This window comes from Acomys russatus, chromosome 2 (assembly GCF_903995435.1).
Source record: "Acomys russatus chromosome 2, mAcoRus1.1, whole genome shotgun sequence".
NCBI classification, from domain to species: Eukaryota; Metazoa; Chordata; class Mammalia; order Rodentia; family Muridae; genus Acomys; species Acomys russatus.
This window is the reverse complement of record NC_067138.1, coordinates 47,351,378-47,378,683: the sequence shown is the minus strand read 5'-3', so window position 1 is coordinate 47,378,683 and position 27,306 is coordinate 47,351,378. Positions and strand designations below refer to the sequence as shown.

The following is a 27,306-nucleotide window of genomic DNA, read 5'->3' as shown; positions in this document are numbered from 1 at the left end:
TAACCATGATTATCATTGCAGTACTACTGTTGAACATGCTTGAAATCTTCAAAACAACTTATTTCCCTATAATCTTGCATAGCTTTGCATCTTCTAGTTTCTGCCCTTTTCTTATCGCCTTTATGTACTCTCTCTTACTGAATCCCAAAGACAGCAGACTTTCTCACCTCTGATCCTCTCTCTCTCCCGCCTTCATTCTTCTGGACATTCTGCAGGGTGGACATTCTGCATGACTTCCATGCAGATGGACCTCATGCCAGAGACCAAGAGTCACCCTAGAATCTCCCCTCCCCTGTGGAACCCATGCAGTGTCACCTTCATACACACACTGTTCCCTTTCTCATTCTTTCTCCTTTCTATCCCTGTAGTGCCATCTCAATCCAGGCCTTAGTTACTTCCTGGACTAAAGAAACTTCTTGCAAAAGAATGAACTTCACTAGTGCCCCAGTTCTTCCTCCAATGTTTTATTTGGTTGATTTTTTAAAGTTATTTTTTAATCCATTAATTTTTTTCATATAACAAACTCATTATAGTATGCACTTGCTTAAAATCATATCCTATTTGATTCTCTGTCACCTTTGGTATAATGTTCATTCCTCTTTCTTTGGCACGTGAAGTCTGTGTCTAGTCCAAAACTTTCTGTCTCTTTAACGTTATTTTACTTTTGACAATTTACAGCTCAAGTGCTGTTCTACAATCTTTGGGAACCTTGTATATTTCCTTAAACTTTTGTACAAGTCCCCTTTTGTGTGGGCTGTTTTCTTACTGTCATCTTTTGAGTTCCTAACACTCTAAGTACTTGGCTTACCTGTGTCTCCTTTGCCACAGCTGACTGAGTAGTGCACTCGGTCTGAGCTAGATGCCGCCCCCCCTTCGTTATAAGCATTCATCTGAGCGGCTGGACACGGTGGGTCATGTTTATTTATCTATCTCCTCTTGTGTAGACTTGTTTATCTCCCTGTGACATGGGCTCATACTCCAAAGTCACTTGACCTTAAGTGACTTAACTTTCTGTCCTTCACTCCAGGTCTGTGATGTATGTACAGCATCCTTTAAGCAATTTAGCCTTTTGTGTTGTTGAAGGATTCAATAAGATAGTGCATGTAACGTCTCCTGAAACACCGACTTTGCACCAGTAGATGCCTGAGAAACAAGCGCCAACATAGAGGGACACTTCTGTGCTCATGTGCTGAGTAAACACTGGTGAATTTTGAAGCAACCTCTTGCAGCTCATGGTGACGAAGGCCACCATTATTAGTTCCTGATCATGGCTATATTTTTGTGCCCCTCCCTAACTAAAATTCTAGCTTACTACAAAACTTTTCCAGAGAACAATATAAAATTATTCATGAGGCTTAGATGTTATGCATACAATTGATTATGAAAATGTACCAGTAACCTAATTGTAAATTCCTGTTATGTAGCACAAATATATTTAAATATGTCTTCTAAAACTGCCAGAATTAGAGCATGTTTTTTCTTGTGCTTTTTGAATTGCTATAGTACTTTGTTTTTATTTACTCAAAGCATATAAAATATATATTTTTATTAATTGTAAATATATAGTTTACTTAAGGCTATTTAGAAATATTTGCATGTTTTATATAATCTCTGTATATATTTATACAGATAAAATACCTAGACTTACATAATTTTATCACATCATAAATGTATCTGATCTACATGGTCAATGAAATGCTTATTTTCTGCCTTAACATTTTGACTTTATCCTATCAACTCCAACAAAGTTTTGAGAAAACCCATAGTCCTTTTATAGATGTGATAAACATGAAAATTTATTTCTCTTCATGATTCATTCCAAGGCTATAAAAAGTTGGGCTGTTTGTATCTGTTAGTTTGTTTTAATCTGTTCCAGCCCCTGACCACATATCTGTGCTAGTCTTCTTTGTGTTGCTCCCTTGACTCCTAGAATACAGCCCTTTCTTGCTGCACTGACTTGGGTAGGCACGTAATATCTTGATTTATAACTAGGTTGTAATCCAAATAGGAAACAGGTGGAATCACAACTGGATATGGTGCCTTGGATATTAATGGCTTGGTTCAGCCGTGGAATTTCTAAAGCTGTATACACTTTTTTTGTCTTAATTATGCATTCATTAAAAGCTTTTATACCCAGCAGAATAAAGTAAATATTTTTTGATCTCCATAGTGTGCTCCCAGACTGTAGATTTGCACAGCAGGGTCTTGATAATCTGAATAAATTGTATTTCCCCAAGGACTTTATCTTTCAAATAAGGTCATAAAGAAACACAGCTCCCCCATCCTTGAATTGCTCAATGTGCCTTTTCTGCTAGAGAAGCAGAGTATATTATAGTAACAGACACATGCTTGTGGTCCACTATATTGTCTCAGTCTGTTCTTCTTGCTCATTTCTCAAGTTAGTTTCTTTCTTTCTTTTTTTTTTTTTTTAAGCTTGAGGACCACTTTACTAAAACTTGAATGAAAAACAAGAGGAAAGGCAAGCTATACAGCTGCAGGGAAGAGCGACATGGAGAACAGGAAGAGAGAAAGGCAAGCCTTTTGAAATTGGTTCCAAAAAAAAGCAGGCAGGTACCATGTTGGAGATGTGTATATAGTTGCTTGGGACATGGAAGGCTTTTCAGAGACAGTGAAAAAGCCTAGAGGGTCAGGGCAAGCACGATTAGGATTTTGGGTGGTATTCAAACAAGAGACAGAGAGGGAAATGGAAAAGTCGATTTTAGTTAGAACTCAGAAAAGCAGACAGGCTCAGCAGGTGGAGCGTTATATGCAAGTACTGGTAAAGTATACATACAGGAAAAAATAGTGAGTTTTACATCACAGCTGTGATTTTTGATGATACTTATAGAGAAACTAAGTTTTGTTACACATTCAGCCTTTCCTTCCTTTCAGGCAGTCAGCGAGAGCAAATGGTAGAACAGGCAAGGTCTAGCTGAGGCATTGTTGCAGCAGTTTTAAAGGAAATAACAAGAGCTGTTGTATGTTTAGACACTGCTCTGTGGAGCACTGTCCATGTGCTTTCAGAATGGTTACCTCTTTTCCTAGTCTTTAGGTATAAAAATTTGACTTGTGATGTTACCCTGCGCTGGCAAGGAGGCTCAACTTCAAATCATGTTCCTTCACTACAATTCGAAACCAAAAATGTCATCGGTGCCTTTATGACCCAATGAAGATGACGGGAAATATAAAATTATAACCCAAGTAAGTGTCCATAATCAGTTGAACTATACAACATTCATAAGTCATCTAGAACAAGATGTCAGTTTATCAGTTTTCAGTGGCAGCCTGCAAACAGCAGGCAGTTGTGAATATTTCTACGAATGTTTTCTTCAGTGTCTAGGATGCCACCCACATTTAGCTAACATTCAGGCTATATTGTTACCTAATTGTTTAGGTATTAAAATGTTTAATACAGTGCTCGCTTCAGCAGCACATGTACTAAAATTGGAACGATGCAGAGAAGATTACCATGGCCCTTGCACACTGATGACATGGAAATTCATGAAGCATTCCATATTTTTGGTTAATTATGTATATTAAATATTAGATGGTGAATTCTTCAAGTATTTTTTCCTCACAGTACTAAAATATCTTGAAGCCAAAAAATGTTTAATACATGTACTTAGTGTTTGATAAATTACCCTTAAAATCTTTAACTAGTTTACTATTTTTAAAGCAAGAGAGTCTGTTTTATTGTGAACTAAGGAATAAGATCAGTTAAAGCTAAATTCTTACAGGTATGTTGTTTTCCTTGCCTTCCATCAGTTAAAACTAAACAAGTACATACTTTATGAAGTATTAAACAAAAATAGAAAGAAATAAATACAACCTGCACCTTTGTGCCCAGGCGAGGGAAAGGGCCAATGACCTGGGCGGCTAGGGCTTGGAAGGTCAGAAAAAGAAACAGTCTTCCTGAGTGCCTTCCTAAGGAAGGTATCCAATCAGTGTTGTCCTGGTGATAAGTATTTATGCTGAAGACCCTTTAAGCCTGTTGTTTCACTCTCAAAACGCTTTGCAAACAACAATCATTTGTGCTGAAGGGAAATTTTGAGGTAATTCATCCCTGCTTGAAAACGTATGTTGTAGTTCTGGCAAACATTATGGGCACTGGGTTTTTCTAATCGTCATGAATACCAAGAAAAATCAGATTCTCTTTCAACATTTTGAAGGGAGAGTAAATAATCTGACATGGGCCAGATCAGAAGACCCAAGATGTACTGCAACAGCCAGCCTTTGTTTATCACAGGTGGACACTGTACTATGTTTACTTATTATGTGAAAACTCTGTCACCTAGGATCATAAAATAATTTCTGGAGCTTAGACCAAGCTCTGGAGCTTAGTCTTTCAGAACATCTTTCTCAATTATTAAGTCCTACCTATAACCAAACTGCACCTTCTTCCATGATGGTCATGGATATGCCTCACAACTTGCTTTTTTTTTCTTTCTTTCTTTCTTTTCATTCACAATACAACAAACATTTTTCAGTTACAAACAATGAGAAAGCTATGATGATTAGGATGTCGCACGATTGCAGATCCTGACTTAGGATGATGTGAGTTTCAGTTTTACAAAGATGTGGCAGTGACATGCCTGCAGAATAAAGTGTGCTTTGCATGGTTTGACCTTTTCCTGAGGCTAGCCATTTGCATTATGATAAGCGCTAATGATGCTGTGGACTGGTGTTGAGCTACAGCTTCCAGTTAGCTTCACAATCTCCAGGGTAAACAGCCCATAGTCTGAAGAACACTGGTTCAGAGCTATGAGCTTCGTCAATTTACTATCACATTTCAACATAGAATAGATTTGTAAAGAGGTAAGCCAATCACAAGCATTAGAATTTGGTTGGTAGCAAAATGTCTTAGCTACTTACTGTGTCATACTTGGTGCTTGGTCTCAATAAGTAACAGACATATTTTAATTTCACTTTGAGTTGACATAACTACCAGCCAAGCCATGCTGGGTTTTTCCCCCAAATAATTATTCAGGTTACATCCCAGTTGTTATCCCTCCACTTGTATCTTCCCATTCCCCCCTCCCTCCCTCTTTCACCCTATTCCCCTCCCCTAGGTCTGTGACAGAAGGGGACCTCCTCCACCACCATATGATCACAGCCTATCTGGTCTCGTCCAGGTAGCCTGCTTACCCTTCCTCTGAGTGCCACCAGGCCTCCCCACCAAGGGGAAGTAGTCAAATAGTGGGCACCTGAGTTCATGTCAGAGACAGTCCCCACTCTCCACACAACTGTGGAGAGTGCGCTGTTCACTGGCTAGATCTGAATAGGGAGTCGAGGTTTACTGTTTGCATTGTCCTTGGTTGGTACAGCAGTTTGTGCAGGTCCTCCTGGGTCCAGATCCGCCAGCCTTGATGGTCCTCTTGTAAGGTTCCTGGACCCTGTGAGTCCTTCTATGTCACCATTCTTCCTTTCCTCTCTCACTTGGAGTCCCAATAGCAAGTTCCAGCATCTGTCCCAATCCCCTGCTGAGTGAAGACTCTCAGAGGACATCCATGTAGGGCTAGTGTCCAATTATAGCCATGCTGGTTTTTTTTAAATAGAATATTATGCTATTTGGAACAGTTTTGAGTCACTTTATACTTTATTGATGTCATACCAAGGGTGGCCTTTCTTTTACTACAGAAAAAAAAAATATCTGAAATTTTACTCAACTTACTCATCTTAGAGGTAAAAGTTCTGGAAATCAAAAATGGTACTTCTGCTTATATTAACCTTGAGAAATTTTGAATATTGTCCTCTACCCAAGTCATATTTTCTCACCTTGATAGTACGTGTTTTGGGTGCTTATTTTTCTTTCACAAGTCAGTGACATTCTCAAATAGCTGTTATTCAGGCACCGTGTTATCTAGGTGCCCCACTAGTAAGTGAAACCCTCACTAGCAGCTTTTGAATCTTTGCAGTTAAGTGGGACCTTTGGATATGAGATATCCTGTTCTGGGACAGGCATTAGTATAGAACACAGTAGATGTGATCACATGATAACAAATCTTTTCTGTGGTTTAATATATAATTCCTGTGTCAGGAGTATGATTAAACTGCAGTGCTGGGTGGGTCAGGAGCTGTCAGACTAGCCAAAACTCTATAGACTATACTTTTGAATCATGGACCACTGAGTGTATTGCAATTGGTCCAGAGGGCACATCCTTTCACTATGGCACACAGGAGCTGAGCCATAGCTCATAGGCAGTATACATCAGACTCTAGATATAAGATTTCATATTTTTGCCATCCAAGATCAGTGGGATGCAAATAAATCTGGAATGACATTATCTGAGGGATAGGCTCACAGCTAATTTGAGCAAAGTTGTTATAAAAATGTCATTATCAGCTTATCTGAAATATTAAGAAATGCATTGGAATTTTTGGCCAGTTACACCATTACATGATACCCCTTAAAGGCAAAGATGGTTATTCTCTTGTTGTCTTCTCTATTTTGGGAATGTTGCAGGAGGGCAGCAGGGTCAGCCAAACATCTCAGGGTCACGTGCTTTTTCCCACCCGTGTCTTAACCACATGAGCATTTAGCTTGAAGGGGTATTTATGTTCACTATAACCCAATGTTATAGGGCTTAGCTTTTTGTAGTGTTTTTTTTTCCCTTATGACTTTCCCAAGTTAAACTCCAGAATAGCTCTTTTAAGGATCTGACAGGAATGAGCCATACGAAAGACCAAATGTGGGAACTAATGTACATTTTAAGAATTATTGAAATTGGAAAAGTAGTATTTATTCTATAGCTATAGCAGTTTTGGGAACACATTTTTTGGCTGTTCTGTTATTTAACTTGTCATTCATATCAAAAGAAACAAAGAGATGGAAAAAGAAGCCAAACAGCCCTGAACCAAGGAAAAAATAAATATTATTTAAAAAATATTCCCCAAAGAACAACAATGTGTATACCATAATTCTAAATAAAAGCTATGTTTCAAATAAGAAACAGTGTGGCGGAAATCAAACCTTTTTAGAAGGAAAAGAAGGTTTTTCTTTCACTCAAGTGACTTTCTTGTTGCTGAGCTGTGATTTCCATTCAATCCTCTTGTCTCCTATGTACTCAGAGTTTTTAAAGTCACAGAATGTAAGAGAGTGGAACCAATCTCATAGTTAAGATAAATATAACATGAAAAGTGCCAAAATATTTTGGTCGAAGTGGTCGATTAATGAAGAAATCATTCTTTCTTGGATTGAATGTAATTAGGGGCTTATTAAAATGTTTTTCTTGGAGAAGAATGCTTGTGTTCTGAATGTCCATTATATGTACTTGTCTTTATATTGTAAATTCCAGTATTGTCAACTTACATATTACAACTAGGGTCTCCACTTGGAAAATGGAGTGACTGGTGTCTGTCGTTGTGTGTGTGTGAGAAGGCTAGAATGAGGCTGGGTGTGGTACCCGGTATCTGTTTCCCCAAGCGCTTGGGAGACAGAGGTAGGAAGATTTGTGATGAACGCAAGACTAGTATGGACTCCACAGTGAAAACTTGTCCCAAGAAGGAGAAGAAGAAGAAGAAGAAGAAGAAGAAGAAGAAGAAGAAGAAGAAGAGGAGGAGGAGGAGGAGGAGGAGGAGGAGGAGGAGGAGGAGGAGGAGGAGGAGGAAGAGGAGGAGGAGGAGGAGGAGGAGGAGGAGGAGGAGGAGGAAGAAGAAGAAGAAGAAGAAGAAGAAGAAGAAGAAGAAGAAGAAGAAGAAGAAGAAGAAGAGGAAGAAGCCACTGCATTGCTCCTGCAGTTTCAGCTCCATCTTATTCTAAATGTAGGTTTTATAACTTAATTAGTTATGCTGAGGCCAACAAGTAAGGAGACAACTCTTATTTAAAAGACAGTTTGAGCTGGTGAGATGGCTCAGCTGCTAAAAGCACTTGCCACAAAGCCTGATGCCTTGCATTGGATCGCTGGAAGAGAAGCAACTCCCACAAATTGTCTTCTGATCTCCACACAGCCTTCAGCGTGTGTGTATGTATGCACACGCACACACAACACACACACACATTACATATTTAAAAAGTAAAACATTTAAAATCTTAAAAGGTACAAAAGTCAAAAGAATTGATGATTTGTTAAAAAAAAAACCCGATAGATGGAAAGAAATAAAACTATAGTCAATGTACATCTGGCATCTCACTAAGTCAGTATCTGATCTTCTCTCATCTATAAGCTTCGTATTCTCAGCAAACCCTTAGTAACTTTTCATTCCAGGTCAGACACCTGCTGCTTCAGGCACTCAGCTGCATGTTCTATCCTCTGTCATGTTTACCTCAGCTATATAATTTCACTTATTTGTAAATGGATAGATAGATGACAGGCAGATGCTAGATTGATTGATAGATGGTATAAATGACAGACAGATAGATGATAGACAGATAGATAGATAGATAGATACATAGATAGATTGCTCTTCCAAAGACTGCGCTCTACAAAGACTGATGTTTGCCTGTCTTTGGTTACAGTGTATTGCGATGCTGTTGTGTTTCTCCCTTTTGTTGTGAATGTGCAGGAAGTTGTCACAGCAGTAGCTGAGCCAGTCTGGTTAGTTGCTGCTTTGCAGGATGAGAAACCTAGCAGGATGCAGGTCATGGAAGACAGGGCAGTGTCTTTGAGTTTTAATTTTTCCCTGTAACAAATGGGAATTTGTTATTGAGGTTTTAAAAATTCTTTTTAAAAGTTTTGTTTATATGAAAAAGAAAGAAATTTATGGAACAGTTCCTAGAGAGTGATGGGGTCCAAGAGATTTATAGACATAAGCTTTGGTTCTGGCTATTTTCTGCTGAAATTGAAGCATTGTGGCAGCTGAGGTCAAGCTCCCTCCATCTTTGTTAGTGTTTTTAACTTGGTTTTTATTAACTTGGTAAATTAGAAAAAACTGACTTTGCAAATGTTGAATTCTTACCTAAGCCTAAAAGATACATATATACATTTGTTTTTATGTCTTACACTTTTTCTTTCTTTTTTGTTTTTGTTGTTTTGTTTGTTTTTGTTTTTGTTTTTTTCGAGACAGGGTTTCTCTGTATAGCCTTAGCTGTCCTGAACTAACTTTGTAGACCAGGTTAGTCTCGAACTCACAGAGATCTGCCTGACTCTGCCTCCCAAGTGCTGGGATTAAAGGTGTGCGCCACTACTGCCGGGCCTTGGCTTACAGTTTTTCTTATATTGTCTTTATCATTTCTTCTTCTTCTTCTTTTTTTTTTTAAAGAATTTTATTGTTATGTGTACAGTGCTCTGCCTGCATATACATCTGCAGGCCAGAAAAGGGCACCAGATCTCATTATAGGTGGTTGTGAGTCACCATGTGGTTGCTGGGAATTGAACTCAGGACCTCTGGAAGAACAGACAGTGCTCTTAACCTCTGAGCCATCTCTCTAGCCCTATCATTTCTTGTTAAATATATGTCTACCCATTTTACTGTTTTAAAAATGGGATTTGTTTCTTCTTTGACAATTTCATGTATGAATACAATGTATCTTTTTTGGTTTTGTTTTTGATTTTTAAATACAAAGTATCTTAAGCCTATTTACCCAAAACTCTACCCTCCCACTCTTTCCAGACAACCCCTAACACATCTTCTTCCCAGTTTTGTTTAACACCCATTTTATTAAAAAATATTACTGAGTTTTAAACCGTTTGTAGTATGGTCACTTTGTTATATAATGAGAGAATTGTGAGTTTGACACCAGAGACAGGAATGGTAATTTTTGACAGTTACAGAAGTCCAAGTAAGAGATGATAAGGGGCATAAAAGAAATTATAATATGGAAACTAGATAGGCCTAGGCAATTGACTAGGTATGAGAAGAATATCGGTCAGAGTAGGAGCTTGTGATACAGAAATCTAGATGTGACCATTCTTTAAGCGAATATGCAGGGGGCTGGAGAGATGGCTCAGTGGTTAAGAGCACTGTCTGCTCTTCCAAAGGACACAGGTTCAATTCCCAGCACCCACATGGCAGTTAACAGCTGTCTATAACTCTCGTTCCAAAGAATTTGATACCTTCACACTAATGCACATAAAATAGAAGTAAATTTAAAAAAAAAGAATATACAGAAGAGCTCAGAGTTGCTTTGGCAGTTAGGAGCATCTATTGCTCTTGCAAAGGACCTGGCTTCAGTTATAACTCCAGTTTCAGGGAATCCCACACCCTCTTCTGGCTTCGGCAGCCACTGGGTGCACATGGCACACAGACTTTCATACACATAAACTAAACTAAATAAATCTGAAATTGTTTCAGAAAAAAATATACAGAAGAAGCAAGCTCACAGAAAACAAGTCCACTTTGGACTTGATAGTACAATAGCCTATGGGATGGATAGCCTGGAGATGCCCCTTACAGCTGGTGAGAAAATGGATTCTGAACTAAGGAAAATGGCTTTGATAGTAATGTAGGTTAGAGAGCCAATGAGTTGTGAATTCAACACTCAATTCTGCATTTGTTTTTACTTTGTTCATCTTCTTTCTTTGCTAGTGTGTTAGTATACTTTATTCCAAACACTGGATCTCTAGAGAGGCCACATTCTTCATTTTGCCCTTACATCAGTGATGTGCTGCCTCTAGCATGGCTCCAGGGACGGACCTGTGTGGTGAGGTGAGGGAATGAAGAAATCACCAATACAGAGGAGACACTCAAATACACAGAAAATCTGAGATTGGGTAGACTGGGTTATCTGATGGAGCAACCAACCACAGCACACCGGAAGCTCGACATGCTTATTGTATACAATTGAACAGAGAGGTGAGGTCATTGCACACAGCTGGACCAGGAGGCATGATTATTAATATAGATAGATAAATATAGGTAACAATATAAATAGGAATCAGGGCATATGGTGGGATCAAGGATACAGACTTAGCTAGTCTTAGTAGCAGCAGTCTCTATAGAGGAACATCTTTAGGCTGGAAACATCCAGAGCGAGAGAAGTATGGTGGACGTTTTCTGCTCACACCATCAACATCTTCATATGGTCCAGAGGAAGCCTTTGCTACCCCTCTGAGATGGTGTTGACCTTTTCTCTTGGGTCTGAAGCTAAGGACCACCTCATGTCAACACACAGTCACTCGGGATTTCACACATGTAGAACTTCCTCCACTCTCCTCAGTCAGAACTTTGCTTTCAGGACACTAAGCCTCGGTAGCTTTTATTTTCCTGGTTCTGCTCTGACAGGCCCCAATCTGCTCGATCCTTTTCATGAGACAAGCTGGGGGAAGTGCTTTTGAAAAGGTCTCTCCATGACAGGCCTGTGAGTTGGTTGTATTTTTTTTTTTTTTCATTTGTAAATGGTGAGTAGTAGGAGTCTGGTGATGGCTTCAGTCTCTTATTAGAACCATATCTGCATGACTCTGCGAACTTGTCCATCTCTACTATCCTGAGTTGCCTCTGTCCCTGTGGTGTTCTGCCTTGAACACAAGCATTTTATTTTATTTTTTAATTTGTTCACTTTATATCCCAATTGTAGTCCCTTCCCTTAGCCCCTCCCCCCTTCTCTAGTCCTCAGAAAGGGGAGCCCTCTTACCTCAGCCTATCAAGCCTCACCTGGGCTACTTGTATCCTCTTACTTTGTGGCCTGGCAAGGCCATCCCACCAGGGGGAAGTGATCCATGAGTTGGCACCAGAGACCATCTCAGAACTAGTCCCTACTCTCCATATTATGGGACCCACAAGGAGACTGCTGCCTATCTACTGCATCTGAGCAGAGTTCTAATTCCTCGCCATGCATGGTCCTTGGTTGGTGCATCAGTCTCTACAGCACTCCGCCCCCTCCTCCACCTGGCTTTGTTGGCACCATACATGTATGTGCAAACTACACAGATGCTGAAATGCAAGAAAATAAAAATGAAAAGAAATAGCAAACGGAACATTAGTTTAGGCTTTTTAGAGAGGAGGAAGAGGGAGAGAATCACGAATTGGGTGGGTAGGGATGTGGGGAGGATCTGGGAGGAGTAAGAGAAAAACATCCAAATATACTGCATAAAAATTAAGTAAAAAGAGAAAAGGAATAGTTATTTAAATAATTTTATAAATTATCTGTACTTTTGAAGTGGACTGCTTTCAAGCTGTGGGCTTATAATTAGAAGAGACGCAGAATGTGTGTATAAAGTTAGACCCCTAGGGAAGTGCATTCAATTACCATTCTTTGTTCACTTTATGTTCTCTTCCTTGCTCCATGCCCATCCCATCCTCTTTGCACCATAGTTGTTTCTGTTTCTGTGTACCCTCCTCTTTGTTCCATGTTGCTGCCCACTAAATCAGAATCCGGCCACCCCTGCAAGAGTTGAAAAGCAGGCTTTGGAAGAATAGCAGAGTAATGCTATGGGATACCAAAATATTTCTCAGGAATCCAAATTAGGTGAACCTGCTTCAAAGATGTACTCCATCCCAAAGACGTGCTGAAGTGTACACTAGCATCCTTTATCCTCTCCTGACAGCCTAGTACTTACCAACCCTGGGAAGTAAACTTGAACAATTTTAAGAATCCTTGAAATTGTTGTCTGTAACTCTGTGTTCCTTTGGTAACGTGTGCCTAAGAAGCCAGGCTATTTTTGTATGAGAGGCCTCAGTGGATCCTCCTGTATTTGCACTGTAGTGGACTCAGGTGGTCATCTGTTTTGGTAAATGGCATTTTGAAAATAAGCATTTAATTCTTTCAGACTTCCCAGCCTACTTCCCTTTCCTGTCCCACCAGATTAGTGTATTTCTCACCTTTCATCCGAGAAGCTTCTTTCTGCATTCTTCGTGGTTAACACAGAGGCACAGCTGGTCAGCGGGACAAGTGCTGTTTAAGAGACTGTGGAGTGCTCAGCCCTAAAGGGGACATCTGTGTCACACCTTCCTTTAAAGCTGTATAATCATCATGGTAGATGGGGAGGAGAGCTTGTGAGAGCCAGTGGCTGTGGATGTCTGCAGTGACACCATAGTGGCTAGACATGACAGGGCTGTTACGTATAGGAACTCACAGTAGCTGGGACCACATGCATAAGACCTGGACAAGATCAAGCCAGCCCAGCATGTATAGGAAAAAGTCTCCTGACGTCCCACCCTTAACCGAGGCACAATTGAAAATTACTGACTGCTGGGGGTGGGGTGGGAAAATCAGTTTTCTTTATGGATGTGTCCCCTAAGAAGCAGGCCATGCTCCAGGCGGTTGTCCTACACCCAAGCAGAAATAGGCAGCACTAAGTGGATTCTGCATTAAAAACAAAACAAAAAAAACCAAAAACAAAACAAAACAAAACAAAAAAACAGAACATAGGAACTTGCAATATATGTGATCCCTTAACATTTAAGAATTTAAATAAGTATCAGATATTTTAAAAGTACTCATTTAAATTCTCAAATATGAAATTGTATATATTATTATAGAATTGAATATTATTAGAGTTCTTAGTAGTCTTAGAAAACTAGGAAAAGGAAATATGTCAAGTTTAATTAAGTAAGTCCATAGAATGAACAGCTGTCTCAAAGCATCCTCCACATCTTCGGCTCTTACAAAACACTGACCACATATTAGTGTCTATAAAGTAAGAATGAAGAAAATCTAAGGCACCGTTATTCTAAATAGGCAAGCTTTCTGTCAGTAGATGTGTGTCCCACCCTGGTTCTCATAGAGGTGAGGTGACAGGAATTCCTGCAGCTTTATGGATATAGCTTGCCAGATGCCTGGCTGTACGTTGGAAAGCATGGCTGTTAACTTTGGGAATAGGTAGGAGGGAATGCTAATGTTTAAGGCTAACAAAATAAGGTCCGCATTTAGGTGGATTTGGTATATAAGTATTCAAGACGTGGGTCTTTTCTGTGAGTAACCCATTCACTAGGACGTGTAAATTTTGTCTTCCAGTTCCATTAAGACAGGATGGGTTGTTTTTATGTACAGACATACTTCAGTTGAAGTTTCAGAAACAATGTGAAAGTTGGGTGTGTCTTTTGTGCTTAGTCCTTAATCCCCACTTAATGGTTCCTGTATCACCATCAGTAGACAAGGAGTAAACTACAGGAGAGGTGGAATGCATCAATATCCTTGTATTAGTCAGGGTTCTCTAGAGAATACATAGAACTGATAGTATAAATATGCATACATATGCATTTATTATGTATGTATGTGTATATGTACATACATATATGTGTGTGTAAATTTTGGCTTTCTGTCCCATATACATAATTCCACTTCCAAAGGATCCCTCATACAGACATATATGCAGGCAAAACACCGATGCATATAAAAAAATAGTTTTGTTTTGTTTTGTTTTGTTTTTTAAGGAATTTGAGTTCAGAGAAGGGGGAAACAAGAAAGAACTAGAACCTTATAATTGGTGGGGCATGGCGTGGTTCTAATATTAAAGACCCCATCCCCTGTTCCTGTCATGAAAATGGTAGTAAGTGAACCTAATTTCTTGCCTGTTCTTTGTGGATTTCTAAGAGATTTTTTTTTTGTTTTGTTTTTTTTATGTTTTTGGCACCCAGGAACTAAATAGCTTTAATTACTTGGATCTGTACAGACTTGCTGACCTCTTTCACCTCACCTTGTTGGAGAAGGCAGTGATAGATTTCCTAGTGAAACACCTCTCGGAGCTCCTGAAGAGCCGCCCGGAGGACCTTCTCACGTTGCCCTACTGCCTGCTTCAGGAGGTGCTGAAGAGTGACCGCCTGACCTCCCTGAGCGAGGAGCAGATCTGGCAGGTAAAGTCCACTGCCTGGCCTAGGGGAGGCTGGGTGAGAGAGGGAAGGATGCAGGATGTGCTGAAGTCCTGTGTCCTGGGTAGGCAAGTCACTGATGGGCACCCACCAGTCTACAGCCCAGCTTGTGATGAGGCCAGCACTGTGCCTTCCTCAAACCTGGGTAAATCAGAAAAGGAAAGGAATTTTCTCTTGAAGACAAAAGCATTTCTGAAGCTGACTATGAGAGGAATGGATTGTAAAGCAATTTTATACGTATTTAAGCCCTTGAAACAAAAGAAATTCTGGGTTCTTTGGGAAAACCATTCAGAGATAGCTCCTTTTAAATTTGTTTTAGTGATTAAAAAGTTAGAAATGGCTTTTCATAGTTCAAAGAAACGTTTTCATGTGAGTTTTTAGCTAATTTGTAATTAACTTACTGGTTCACAAGCTTTGAAGTTGGCTAATTTTAATGATTTACGTTTGGGTGTCCATAAGTCAGTGAAATGAAGGTAAGTTAATCCGAGTGGCCATTAGTAACCACAGTCTTCAAACATGGCTGTACTCTGGGATCTCTGAGAGTTGGTAAGTGCCTGGCTTGGAGTCCATTCCAGAAATTCCTGCGGAGAGAGCACAGTATGTGTGTCTAGGGAATTTGAGCATTTTTAGGGTTTTTTGTTTTGTTTTTTTTTTTTAGATTGTAATATAACTACATCATTTCTTCCTTATCGTTCCTCCCTCCAAACCCTCCCATATACCCCTCTTTCTACCTTTGAAATCTATGGACTTCTTTTCATTAACTGTTGTTACATGTATACAACGTATACATATATATTCCTGAATATAATCGGCTCGATCTGCATAACGTTACTCATATGCATGTTTTCAGGGCTGAACATTTGGTATTGGATAGCCAGTTGTTGTCTTCTTCCCTGGGAAAGACTATTTCTCCTGCTCTCAGCATTGCTTAATTGCCTATAGTTTTTTGTTTGTTTGTTTGTTTGTTTGTTTTGTTTTGTTTTTGTATAGGGTTGAAGCTTCACATGCCCCACCCCTGCCCCCTCTCATTCCGTCACCCGCACCATCCACTTGCTTGTGTACTGTTGACATCCTTGATTGGGTGCTCATATTGCTGAGACTTATGGGTATAACTCCTGACATTACTAGGGGACATAATTTCACAGCAAACTTCCTGATCCTATGGCTCTTACAATCTTTCTGCCTCCTCTTTCAAAATGTTCTCTGAGCCTTACGTATGGGAGTTTTTGGTAGATGTGTCCATTGGGACTGGGCATCCCCAACTCTGTATTTTGATGGGTTGTGGTTTTCTTTGGTGGTCTGTCTCTTGTAAAGAGAAATTCCCCTGTTGAGAGTTAACGATTACACTTATTTGTGGGGATAAGGAGAAATATTTAGAATGTACTTAGGGACTATGATAGTTATGATTGTTGAGATCTGTGACTTCACTAGCCTTGCGTGGTTGGCTGGGTTTCCAGTACCAGACATGACTTCCCTATTGTTGAGTGGATCTTAAGTCCAACTGGAGAGTTTTGGTTACTGCTGAGGTATGTGTACCATAACCTTCCAGTTAGCTTGCCATGCTGGTCTTATATGGTTTGTAAGTATCAGAGCTGGGTAGGACTGTTCCTTGCCTCCCTCTTTGGAAGCTTGCACGGCGCCTTCTGGTACCGTGAAACCTAGTTCTTAAGGAGGAGGAATCCAGGTCAGTTACCATTCCTGGGCTTCTGGTCTGTGTTTGAAGGGCATGGTATCTTCAGCAATAGGGGCCTAGACCTTCCACATCTAGGGGGCAACCAAGGGCAAAAGAAATGCCCATGAGTTTTTTGGAGTCTCTTGGACAATTTTTATTAACAACTCAAAAGAGGGCTTCCTATGTGTGGTGTCATGGATTTTGTTAGATGGTCCCTGGCTCTTGGAGGGAGCATTATCAGCCCAGATGAGGGATTATCTTTACAATCATGTATGTGTGCACATAGACTTACATGCATTGTAGGTTTTTTTTTTAAAGGCAGATGGCTAATAGTATGATTCCGTATGACTCTTTCAGACATACCTACTCTTCTTTTTTTTTTTTTTGGTTTTTTGAGACAGGGTTTCTCTGTGTAGCCTTGGCTATCCTGGACTCCCTTTGTAGACCAGGCTGGCCTCGAACTCAGGTCGATCCACCTGCCTCTGCCTCCCAAGTGCTGGGATTAAAGGCATGCGCCACCACACGCAGCTCTACTGTTCTTTTTAAAAATAATTTATTTTATTAATTTATTCATATTACATCTCAATGGTTATCCCATCCCTTGTATCCTCCCATTCTTTCCTCCCTCCCATTTTTCCTTTACTCCCCTCCCCTATGACTGTGACTGAGGGGGACCTCCTCCCCCTGTATATGCTCATAGGGTATCAAGTCTCTTCTTGGTACCCTGCTCTCCTTCCTTTGAGTGCCACCAGGTCTCCCCCTCCAGGGGACGTGGTCACATAGATGCAGAGAAAGCATTTGATAAATTTGACCTTACTGTTCTTTAACCCTTCTTTTACATTTATCTCCCTCTCCCCTTCCCAATTTCCTTCCTCTTTCCCTATTTCCTGGATCAGATCACGAAGACCCTGCTCTATGGCTCCGTTCTCTATGGCTCCATCCCTTCTCTGTCGCTCCCCTACCCTCTATACCCACAATGGTCCCGTTTTCCTTTCAGATACATTTTCTTATTACAATAGATAGAAGCTCAGACCTCAGATGAAGTGAAGTTCTTCCCATGCTATAGTGGGGGGGGAGGGAATCTCCCTCCTTAGTTCATTATGTATTCGCCAGTGCTTTTTAGGAGCCCTTCCTTTCCCCTGACTGTAGAATCTTTTCACATCTTGTCACTGCTTTGTCTAGGGGACAGGGAGGGATGTTTTTTGTTTGAAAGTTGATTAGTCAATTTAAATCCCTTTCTGCTCATCCCTAGTGACTGTCCTTGGATAATACACCTGGAATCTTCAGGATATAGAGCTCATTTCTGCTCCCCTACCCCTCCGGCTCCCTTCACGGTCTATCTCATTCTACAGCACTGTCTACACATCTTGATACTTGCAGTGCCGAGCCTGCAGGAGGTGACGAACAGTGGCTGTCTGCACGTACAAGGAAACGTTCAGTGTTTTGTTGGCAGATGAGGCGAGTAAGCGCCCATCTTATTGAACCCATTCAGGGAGCTTTTTACCACTGATCAAAATTTGTCATCTAACACCTGACTCTACTGACATACGACTGCTGTGATACTTTCCTTGCTTCTTTGAACTTTAATCAGCAACTGTCCTTTTTTATTGAAAAAAATAGTAAGAGATAAGGGCCAGTCTGGTCACAGGTATTTGAAACCTTATTGGCTTACCAGAACAGCAGGCTAGATGAGTGGCTCTCTCTGTTTTCTGACAAATAGAATGAAGGCTTCAGAACCTGGCTCCATTTTACAGAGCAGAGCCACCCTTCAGATTCAAGGCTATTGGTACATACTGTTACCTCCCCACTTGTCCATAGTCATGACTTTAAAAAGAAGTTACAAGAGCCTGCTGCTTCCAGGACATTTCTGTGAAGGTTTACTCAGGCAGTGCTTGCAAGTGCTGGGGAGGATGTGGTCCTGGCAGGGATATCAGTAACCCTCAGCTCCGAATTTACCATGGCCAGCTCAGAGAGTGAGGTAGCCAAACTCCTTCACTTCATTAAGGGAAAAAGAAGCAGAATGGCTTCTATTTGTTTTTTTCTAATAACATTGAGATTTGAGGCCACCCATTCCTGTGGCATCTGTCTGTTATTGTCACATGGTCAAAGGCACTGCCGGAGATAGACACAGTAAAGTACAGTTGTCAGAAAAATTCCATTCTCTCTGCTTAGAAGCTATCACAATTGCCTCTCTAAAGGCTACTTATACAGTAGAATTTTAGAAACTGGTTTCTGCAGGCAGTAAGATAGTTTGTTAGATCCGATCCCCAAAAAGGAATTAAAAGACTCCCATAAATATTATTAATTTAGGCATTCAGCAGGCAGTAAGAAATTGTTTTTGCTTTATTTTAGTAAATAAATAATTCCCTCATACTCAATAGAGAAAAATCAAATCAGGCCAACTATATTGCCTCAAGGATAGTTAAGTTTATCATTTTTTTTTCTGAGGTTATACTAGTAATGCAATATACCATGGAAGGATCTAATATTCAGCCCAGGGTAAAGATTGGGTCTGCCAGAGGATTAGTGTCAGGGTGCTTTATAGAAGTGAAACTTGACGGACAGGCTGGAGACAGAGCTACAGAATCTCATTAAACTGCTGAATTGTTCATTACAGAGCGTTCTCACTGTAATAAAGTGCTCATTGACTTTGACAAATCCCCATCCCATGTCTTAAAAAACAGTGAAGAAGAGGTGCTGAGGAAGAGAAAGGAAATTGCACAAAGTAGGGCAGGTAATAGAAATGTGGGTGAGGGAGGGGTAGTGCCTTTGATTAATATGTGCGACATAGCTTAGGTGCGACACAGTCCAGACACCAGAGTTTACCCAGGTGGCTATTTCACTATATAGCGGTAATGTAATCTGGGACAACCCCTTCTTAGTGAAAGGTCTAATTGTCACTATATACCAGTTTGGCTCTGAAGACTTGTCATAAATTATTCGCACTGAACAAACTACATGCTTATTTATTTACCTTTTTCTTTTTCTGAACCTCTCCTTGATAAAATACACTACAACGTGCAATGATCATTTTGCAGATCCATGAGCCTCCTAAATCTCCTCAACATTATACTTCGTTTTCCTTTTTCATTTAATTTCTTTTCCTTTTTTTTTTGACAAGGGTTATTTACCCTCAGCTGCCCTGGAACTCACTACATGGATAAGACTGGCCTTGAACTCACAGATAGCCACTTGCCTCTGCGTCCAGAGTGCAGGGATTAAAGGTATGCACCACCATACTCAGATACTTTTTAAACTCTTCTTTTGCATAGAATTTACTAGTCTGTCCTGGACAGCTTTTTCTTCCTTTTGACCAGTCATTTCTTGGTCTGTTGGCTTACTTCATTATGTTTTCAGAGGAAGCAGAGAGATTTGAACACAGTTGTATATCAGATATTTTCTGACCTAAAAGAATTAAAAACTTATATATATATATATATGTATATATATATATATAGAGAGAGAGAGAGAGAGAGAGACAGAGAGACAGAGAGAGATAGAGAGAGAGAGAGAGATTTTGAAATTCACCTCAGTATAGCTCAGCAATTTGGTTTTGTTTGAGGACAATAATTTCTCAAGTTCCAAATGAAAGCCAGCAAATTAAAAGCTTCAAAAGAAGAGGAAACACATGCAGCAGAAAACGAGTAAGTCAACACAGAGGGACAGGAGATCTCTCACCGTGTTACCTGGCCGATTTCTACCAGTGTGATTTTCTTTCAGGTCAGTGGCAGCTTTTAGCTCTAACTCCAGACTTTGTTTTAGTAAGATACTGTTAAATATCTCCAGCTAGACTGAACCTGAACCTGTAGAGTCCTATGCAGATGTCCGGCCAGAAAAGGTGCAGGCCAAAGGGTTCAAAATTTCTCAGGAATTCTGAGGATTGGATGTCCTACAGAGGTGGCAATGGCTGTGCTAATCAGACTGTGGTAATCATTATGCAACTTTTGTGTGTGTCGGTCCATCATGGTGTCTACCTTTAATGTGCTCAGTGCTTAGTTGTCAATGAAATGGTTTTAAATAAGCAAGTAAGCCAAATATGGGAGTCTGTTTATTTTCTAATGAGAGAGAATAAAAAGGATGTGAATTTGGGTGGCTGGGAGGTTGGGGAAAGGGTAACTGTAATCAGAATATGTATATACACATACACACATACATATAATTTTTATTAATTTATTGAGATTACAACTCAATTGTTATCCCATCACTTGTATCCTCCTGTTCCTCCTTCCCTCCCACTTTCACCCTATTCCCCTTCCCTAGAATATATTGAATGAAAAAAATCTATTTTCAATGGATTGAATGAAATAATTCTATGCCCTTCCTACAGAAGAGCTACTTATCTCTTTCTTCTCAGAAAGGTACATTTTCTGCTTGTTCAGTCACAGATTCTATTTTTCTAGATTGAGAGGTAGGGAAATATATTCTATTGGAGAACAGTTGATAGAAAAAGTTCCACATGGCACAAGTTCCTGGACAAGCTAGCAGGAAATGCAGTCTCTCTTTTTGGCATGGACTGAGCAGCTGAGACTTCTAAGGTCGCTTGAGGTAGAAGACAGAGGACAGGTTTGCTGTTTCTCTCCCCAAGCCTTACTCAAAATGGAAGAGACTTTAAACTGTAAATACAGCTCTTAGAATTATGATTTCATCTCTGAAATAGTAGAAATAGAAAGGAGATCTTTTAAATGGACCAAGATAACCTGGAGGAAGTAAGTTGAATGTTTTTGACACCTCTTATGTTAGATAGTCTTAGGAACTAGATCTCTAAAATCAGAATTTTTTGTTTGTTTGTTTGTTTTGAGACAAGGTTTCTCTGTATAGCCTTGACTATCCTAGACTCACTTTGTAGACCAGGCTGGCCTTGAACTCACAATGATCCGCCTGCCTCTGCCTCTCAAGTGCTGGGATTAAAGGCATGCACTACCACACCCAGCTTTAAAATCAGAATTTAAGGTAACTTTCAAGTTGTTAAATCAGACTTAACTTCATTTTAATCTTTGCATTTGGAGAATTTTTACTTTCCTTTACTAACTTACTAACACTTCCTATATATTCTCTAATGATAATGCTTTTATTCCTTTGTTGACCTTTGATTAGAGGCACTTCCTACCTAGTCTAAAAGGTCCATGCTATCTCTTCTGAGCTGGCCATAATACTATTTACATCTGTCTGGGATTATACACTCCCAGAGGCAGAGACTGGGCCTGCGATGTTCACGTTGCACATGCCGTGCTATTCTCCTGCATCCCATAAATAATACATGATGACAACAATGTGGAGCCTTCATATTAAAATGGAATGGATGGTAAGGTATACTACCAGCTCTATACAAAGCTGTATTTATTTTTAGGAAACATGCCATAGAAAATGAATTTGGCTTTTTAAAATCCATACTCCTTTGTGTTTTATTGGAAATCTGTTTCTCTAGCAATGTCAGATCCATACTGTAGAGGGTGGTCAACAGCCTCATATGCAGAGCTGAGTTTTTGTTTTTGAGTTTTGACAAGCTCCTCTTCAGCTTTCATCTGCACCACAGAATCAATGCATTGCATTTTGGTTCAGTCATTTTCCTTAAAAGTAATCCCAGAAGGCAAAGCTTTTACCCTTTCATAGTTAGAAAGTGGAGGACATTGGTGACATCTTCGGGTTTCATCTTGTATCTCTTAGATGATAAAGTGACCCAAATATACTTCTGGTCAGGGATAACCAAGGACCGCAAACACTGCAATAGATGAAGCAATACATCACCAGACTTCTGATTTACACGGTGAATCACAGTTTACAAAATGCTTCTGCATTTACTACTTTTTTGGTCCAGTGATGTGAATGGGAAATTAGCAAAACAAAGCTGCAAATTCATGACCTCTAACTTTTGGATTCTATCTACTTTAGCCAGTAGCCTAAAGTTAGTAAGGAGTGATATCCTTTTGGGGTTTATTTGTTGTTTGTTTGGTTTGGTTTTTCCAAGACATGGTTTCTCTGTGTAGTCTTGGCTGTCCTGGACTCTCTTAGTAGACCAGGCAGGCCTTGAATTTATAGAGATTCTCTTGCCTCTGCCTTCTTGAGTGCTGGGATTACAGGCTTGTGCTACCCAACCCCCAAGCTGGCTTTAAACAAAATTTGGAAAGCTTGGGTGTAGTTTCTTGCTGTTATCCATGAGGCTCTGTGTCCAACCTTGAGTATTAAATAAATAAAAATATAGTAAGAAATTCTTGGTTAATCTGGTTCTCTGTGTAGTTGTGTAGTAGGGTCCACAGTAAACGGAGAATGGCTGCTCTTCCTGCCCCGTGTTGTCACCTTGCTAATTCTTCTGTGTTCTATGGCATATGCTTCACTCACTTTTTCATTCATGACAACTAAGTACTGAGGACCTGCTGTGTTGGGCTAGATGCTATTGAGCACTCTTACTGCCTACTGTAGCATGGGTGCTGGACACGTTGTAGCAGAAAGCACTAGTAGGCACTGCTTCTGTGGATGTGGTTGGGTCTGGCATGGATGCCTTTGCTTATCACTTGAGGTGTGTTGAAATGACCTGGTTCCGAGGGAAGGTGGAGTACGGTTGTTTGGACATCCCCACAGCACCCAGTGTCCCTTTGTTGTTTCTTCAGTGACTTGTTCATTCTTGACTCCTATTCACATTCATACAGCTTTGAAAATCTCTGCTGGTCTCTGGCACCGTTCTAGTCAAACAAATCAGGAGACATGATTATATAATCCAAAAATTCCTCAGAAAGAGCTCATGTTTTAAATACAAAGATCTTAGTATTTCAGAATGGAGTCAGATTCTGTGATTTGAGAATTTTACCCCCAAAATATAGTGTTTTATTTAATCCTTGCCTATGCTTATGCATGACCTTTAGTATTATAGTATTGCTATATTTTTCCCAGCTAGACATTGGCATGGTGTATTTATGTATTGGTTTCCATATGTGTTTTTATTCACCAATCCCTAAGCTAATCACATTTGCACCAATTCTCTATTTTGTTCCTGAAACTGCTTACTGTTCCACCCAGCTACACGAGCCTTCCACATTCTGCTAAATGTTAGAAAAGAAAATAAGAGTCATGCTTCTTGCACCCCAAGTAGTGCAGCCCCGAGGACGCTTCCTGTCTGGGCCCTCAGCCGGACATTGAGTAATGTTGATACTTTCAGGCATGGTGCTTGGAGATGCTACTGTGGATTTAGTCATTCCTCCTGATCTGCATGGTGCTAGTTCTCTGTGAGAGTCATCCCCAGTAGCTTGACGAGTGGCTGTGCTGTTGTTTTCTGGGCTTTATGCCTTTGTGAGACACATGGCACAACCACCACAGAGGAACTTTGCTGCCACTAATTCCCTGCATTAGAGCTGTATGTTGTCAAGTAGCTGTAAGGGGCAGTGATTATCAGAAATTACAAGAAAGCCAACTTGTATTCATGTTCTGCTGGTCCTGTGAGTTAATGGCTTCCTTTTCTTTTTCTTTCTTTCTTTCTCTTTTTTTTTTCTTTAAGAATTGAGCACAACAGAACAAGAAGGTGATTTATGAGATATGACATATTTATGTTTTCTGCTTCTAATTTTCATTCTGACTCATGTTGTTTCCAGAGACTGGTATTTTTGTTGTCGTTATGAGGAGGAAAAAGATGACTGGAGAATATTACTTATGCATTGGTGGCCTGCAGTAATATTGCTGCTACCTGGGATATCAGGGATTTCAAAATAAAACCCAACCATAAGCTGTATATAAGGTAGAAACCCTGCGGCAGGCAAAAAAAAAAAAAAAAAAAAAAAAAAAGTCCACCAGTAATAACAACAATAATAATTCTTGCAAACATAGAGAGCTTCATACTTTAATGAGTTTCTACTTCTCCTTAGACATGTTATAGTAGATGAGCAAGTTTTATCCAGATTTTATCTAGTGAGAAAATGAAGTTTCAGTTTAAAATTCGGTGATTAACTCACTTTACAATTTGTTTCAGTGTAGAGCTCACTGTATTCTCTTGAAATACACTAACTCCCTGCCCCCCAAAGAGAACCTAAAGTAGCTCCTGCATCTTACTCTCTAATGAAGGAAATCAGCTACTAATGTCTCTAGTAACTGGCCAGCTTTCCTTTTTGCTTCTCGTACAACTGTGTGGGGAGCAGCAAAAATGACCGAGATTAAAGTAGTAGTGGAAAGTGGTACTGAAGGGCTTGCCAAAAGAAATCAGGTCTTCAGATGGGTCAATTAAGAAGAATGGGATTTCAACGAGGAACCTTAGATTCTTTAGAATACGAGGTGATGACGGACAGTGCAGGAGGGCAAGGCTGCTAAGGAGGAGTCACGTGCAGATCCTCTGCGGAGGTAGGTCCCAATCCGTGTAAGAGAATCTGAGTTCCCTTATTTCTGCTGGAGTATGTGAAGAAGACGGTGTGGGAGGGAGTCTGTTTCTACCTGAGATTAGAAACTATGTAGAAGGAATGAAATGATGAATCGTTGCAGCTTCATTTTATACCCAGTCTATTGAAACCTTAAGAATTTATGTGACAGAAATTGACAGTTGGATGACAGGTTTAAGAGAAAGAGAGAAAATATTAATTTATTGATATTGGTGAGTATTAGTGTCTTTCCAATACCCATGAATTCACGGGCCCAAGCTCTACAATGTCAGGCCACTCAAGTATCTATGAAGTTCATGATGCTTGGCCATGCAAGACCATAGTGGTTTCCTGGCCCTGACATTCTGAGGGAGCGCATCCAAACATCCATGTAGAGTGGCCCAGAAGTTTGGAAGTATTCCCGTTTAAATGAGATGTCTGGGGGAAAAAAACCTTGGTGCATGTTGTTTCATTCTAATGTCTTTGTGTACTACTTCCTTCACCCATCCCTGTGACTTTGATAAAATTTAAAATAAAGGCTAAGGTTTGGATTGAGATGCAGCGATGGGTACATAAGTAGAATGCATGCGCTCTATATTCTATCTACCACGTAGGAGGGAGAACATCTGGCCTCAAACTCCCTGGAAAAGTGGCTTTTCTCAGATCACAGTGAGAGCCCTTATAAAGAGGGACTTCTTAGTTCCCTTTGTGCTCATAATGTAGAGTTGTGCACTCTCTGCGGTGATGTTCTCCATCTTGGTCCAGTCACTTCCACTGTGTCATGGGACTGCTACTGTAAGAACTGCAAATGAATCCCAACATCCTGGTAGGAAAAGCACAGCCAGAAACGTAATCCTTTTTACAGAGAATTAATAGGATCTTTGGTGTTTCTACAGGGTGGTATCATAGTTGTCTCACACTTTCCCCCCTCTTGTTTATTAAAAAAACATTACAAGTCATTATTGGTTAGAGGCACTGATATTATGTGCAGGGCAAGCTAAAGCAAGCTAGAGCTCTTCACCCTGGAGACTGAGTACACCTGTCTGCCTGGTGTGCTCTTGTCGACGTGAAAGGTCCACATACTGCCTCCGCTGGCCATACAAGGAACTCTGATTATTAAAAGAGTGATAGGCTGTATACTTAAGTTTAAACGTTTTGGAAGACCCATCTCATTAACACTCTAAAACAAGTGAGTATAATATCATTAATTTTGATTAATTCATTTGCTCTTAATATAGCTTTTAATTTGTAATTCTATGTGAATTACAATGTAATTTGACATTAATTATACTAAATTCACTATAAGCCAGCCAATCACAATGGGAAATTACTCACAGCTGAAAGTAAAACTAAACTGCATTCTGAAAGGTTGCTGCTCAGTTAAGAGGTCAGTACCTGTAAGCGTCCTTCTCCTTGGGTGTGAGACTGACGTTGAATATGAGAGCTGAAGGGACCATTCATTCTGCCCACTGTGAATACTCTGTGGAAGGAAGCTCATGTATCTCCAGAAAGGGGTAAACAACAGAGTAAATAAAGAAATTGATTCACTAGGTTTGAATGGGCTCCTGAAGAATATATTTTTGCTTTTCTCATCCCATGTAAGTTGGGTACTGTAAAGGGGCTGTGTGATGTTTAGGGTAATTCCATGCTCCTTGAGTTCTGGGCCTTAGAAGTGGACCTAGTCAAATTGGCCTGCCTTTCAGCTGCATGCGTTTGAACCAACAAGGAAGTGCTCATTTCAATCTGGTGAGCAATTAGTATCCCCAAACCATCCATTTGGGCCTGTACACATATAGTGCACCTTCTGTTCAGAAGAATGTCATGGCTTGGGGAAGCCCGGTGGCACTCAGAGAAAGGATAAGCAGGCTACCAAGATGAGACTTGATAGCCTATGACCATGTAATGGGGGAGGAGGTCCCCCTCGGTCACAGACATAGGCAAGGGGAATAGGGTGAAAGCGGGAGGGAGGGAGGAACAGGAGGATACAAGGGATGGAATAACCGTTGAGTTGTAATCTGAATAAATTAGTTAAATAAAAAAATAAAATGAGAAAAGAAAGAAACAAAAGAAACCAACCTCACACCCAGAGCACTGGCTCCTTGGGAGCTTTGGTGAAACTAGGCATGGTGCATGCATGCCTAAGTGAAGGACCCTGCTAAAGAAGCTGAGCACCCGAGAAAGTGCGGGGGAATATAGGTGGACTTGGAAAATACATTTTTGGAACTATTTCCTAGATATGTTCACTTGAAAGTTATATTCAAAATACCAAAGCAAGACAAAGCGTTGAGATACCCTGAAATGTCCTAAGATTGTGACCACTTCATCCTTGAAGTCTTTCCACATATAGGTCTGACTTGGTGAATTTTGTACATTCCTTTGTATCTACATTTGTAGGTAGCAGCTGACCTCTAAGTCTGTTTAGATCTCAGGGGAATTTTGTTTTCCTAATTACTGCATGGAAGAATCAATCCTGCTGTTCTAATCACTCTCTCTTTTTGTGAGTTGCTTACCTTTATGCTGTCATTGCAAGGAGCAGTTTGGCCAATAAAATAGTTTAGGTTTTATGTAAAGCTCCATAGTTAAGATGTCAAAGACTAAGCTGAAAGCTGAGCCAGC

The 27,306-nt window shown here is 40.2% G+C and overlaps 1 protein-coding gene and 1 non-coding gene across 7 annotated transcripts in view; both read left to right on the top strand.

The window, feature by feature from the left end:
• Klhl32 (kelch like family member 32) overlaps positions 1 to 27,306 on the top strand; it is a 230,474-nt gene that overhangs the window by 143,527 nt on the left and 59,641 nt on the right. For 3 of the 6 annotated variants that reach the window (XM_051160908.1, XM_051160918.1, XM_051160955.1), the window contains exon 6: positions 14,455 to 14,670. The exons of 1 other annotated variant lie outside the window; for it this stretch is intronic. In XM_051160908.1, the coding sequence (XP_051016865.1) occupies positions 14,455 to 14,670 (216 nt within the window). Of the gene's footprint in view, positions 1 to 14,454; positions 14,671 to 27,306 lie in introns of those variants that run through there. 2 more of the 6 variants (XM_051160936.1, XM_051160947.1) reach the window with 2 other exon arrangements.
• On the top strand, positions 3,415 to 3,521 carry LOC127208232 (U6 spliceosomal RNA). Its single transcript, XR_007833084.1, has one exon. It is a non-coding gene; the product is annotated as a U6 spliceosomal RNA (small nuclear RNA).